General features: G+C 39.0%; 1 protein-coding gene across 1 annotated transcript; it reads left to right on the top strand.

The window, feature by feature from the left end:
- Nucleotides 1-1,961: 1,961 nt before the first annotated feature.
- LOC311170351 (large ribosomal subunit protein eL33-like) lies at nucleotides 1,962-2,303 on the top strand (the record flags this gene model as incomplete). The annotated part of the gene is made up of 1 exon (XM_084232719.1): nucleotides 1,962-2,303. The coding sequence occupies one exon, from the start codon at nucleotides 1,962-1,964 to the stop codon at nucleotides 2,301-2,303; it is 342 nt and encodes a 113-aa protein (XP_084088845.1).
- Nucleotides 2,304-2,608: the final 305 nt, after the last annotated feature.

A 2,608-nucleotide genomic window follows, 5' to 3' on the forward strand; every position in this document is an offset into this window, starting at 1 on the left:
ATCTGAACATAAAGTCAATCCTTATTTAAGGTTGGTTACTAAGTATTTACATCCGCAATGATCTAACCAGTTGCAAAAGAAAATAGACCTAGGAAAGGAATTGTGGAAAGCTGTTAGGGGAGGAATAGCTAGAATATTGTGGAAACATGCTGCCATTTTAAAATTTTTATTATTTTTTTAAAAGATTTATTTATTCATGCACACAAGAACTGCGGTACAGGCCAGAGGTATGGGGAGTGAGAGGATTCACCAGAGACAGAGTGGGGAACAGAACAGGCAAATTGACTGAAATACACAACTGAGGGGAGCAGCGGGCAAGACAGGAGAGTCTGTTGCACCATGTGGGTCACATCCCCAGCCAGGGATCGAACCTGCACTGCAGTGGCTGCAGACAGCCCCATGGTTCTGTGCTTCAACACCCTGTGTCATCAGGGAGGCCCCCATTTTTTATAAAGATTTATTTATTTATGCATACAAGAGTTGAGGTGCTGGCCAGAGGTGCAGGGGGTGAGAAGATTCACCAGAGACAAAGTGGGGAGAAGAACAGGCAAATTGACTGAAATACACTGCAGAGGGGAGCAGCTGGCGAGAAAGTTGAGGTCTGCTGTGCCATGTGGGTCAGCAACCTGGCAGGGGATCGAACTTGTGCTTCAGTGGCTATGGATAGCTTTACAGTGCTGCGACTTAACCCCTTGCACCACCAGGGCGGCCCCCACATTGCCATTTCTTTTTACTGATATGTGTGTGTGTGTAGAACTTAGTATATTTTTATGATTAAACAATACATAATTAGCACAGCTATTTGGAAAACAAAAGCACAAATGTGATTACAAAATAATCCATAGTGCCAAAGGGATCATGCTCAGCGAAATAAGCCAAAAAGAAAAAGAAAAATACCGGATGGTCTCACTCATAGCAGGAATCTAGAAAACTTAAATAAGGGACCAGGAAAATGAATAACTATAAGAAAGTGAAAATCAAAATCAACAAAAAACTATGAACCAGAGACACTTTTAGGGGGGCGGGGGCGGGAGGGGAGGGATTGGGGTCAGAATGGGGGGGCTGCAATTGTATGGGGAATATAACAATAAAATTTATAAAAAAAAAAAATAATCCATAGTGCCATATTCAGAAATAATGCATGTTAATCATGTTAATTTGTAGGTAAGTACCTGCCCAGTCACTAAAAGAGGGGCATATCCTATTCACTGTTTTGTTATGATTGTCTTTTCCTCTAATCAACTTGTCATTTTTTTCATATCATTAAATATTCCTCTGGCACACAATTTCTTATGGAAGTATCTGGTATAAATTGGATTAACATAACATTCAATACGTATTTAAATTGATCTACATAAAATTATCATTTTTGCAGGTCAGAATAGTTGAATATCCAATTACATCTCAATTTAAAAAGTTGAATGTTATCAGTTTTCTGTGTTTCCACTTAATGTTCACCTACTATAGGGTTCTTAGGTTGTTTCCAGTTTTTAAATTTATAAATAATGATGCAATGAACATTTTGCACATAAATTTCTTTGCAAAACTACATTTGTTTTCTTAGGATAAATTCCTAGTAAAATTGCTGAGCCAAGCGGAATGGGCATTTTTATAGCCTTTGATACATGTTGCCAACTTTCTCTTATGATAATGCTGATTTATGATCTCTTTGGCACAGAGATCATAAATCTCTTCATTACTTTTTTTTTAAACTCCATGATTCTGTCAGCTTATCCTTTCATTAATACCATTAAGTCATGTGACTGTCAGTTCACCTTCTCAGCTTAGTCTTTTCCTTAAATATCATCAAACAATACTTTTAGTGCCCACTACTTACAATAGCCAAAATATGGAAAGAACCTAATTGCCCCCAAGCGGATGAGTGGATCAAGAAGATATGGTATACTCTCTCCACCATCTTGGTTGCTGTGGAGGCCTGCTGGGAATCGGACTTCTAAAAAATGGCTAGAAGGCTATGGTCCAAGGCTATTTTTGCTGGCTACAAGCAGGGTGTCCGGAACCAGAGGGAGCATACAGCTCTTCTTAAATTTGAAGGTGTTTATGCTCAAGATGAAACAGAATTGTATCTAGGCAAGAGATGTGCTTATGTGTACAAAGCAAAGAACAACAGAGTGACTCCTGGTGGCAAACCAAATATAACTAGAGTAATCTGGGGAAAAGTAACACATGCCCGTGGAAACAGTGGCATGGTTCGTGCAAAATTCCGAAGCAACCTTCCAGCTAACACCATAGGACACAGAATCCGTGTGATGCTGTACCCCTCAAGGATTTCAATATACTGAAAGGCCAATAAAAGTGGATTTGTTCTTGTATTTTGTTAAATAAAAAAAGAAGATATGGTATATATATATACAAGTGATGGAATATTGAGGTGGAAAAAAGTCAGGCTGACCTGTTAGTTAGCTTAAGTTATGTTAAGACAAAGCTTCAAAGACTGAAAGTTTCAGGGAAACTGATAAGTGTTCTCAAGGCTACACACCTGACTTATACACCCCAGATAACCACTTAGAAATCTCCTGCTTCTGTACTCCCTGTTTGCTTTTAGAGTGCAAGTGTACCCCTGCTGAGACAATAAATACAGTCCTTG

The sequence above is a fragment of the Talpa europaea genome (genome assembly GCF_964194135.1).
Source record: "Talpa europaea genome assembly, chromosome: 4".
NCBI classification, from domain to species: domain Eukaryota; kingdom Metazoa; phylum Chordata; class Mammalia; order Eulipotyphla; family Talpidae; genus Talpa; species Talpa europaea.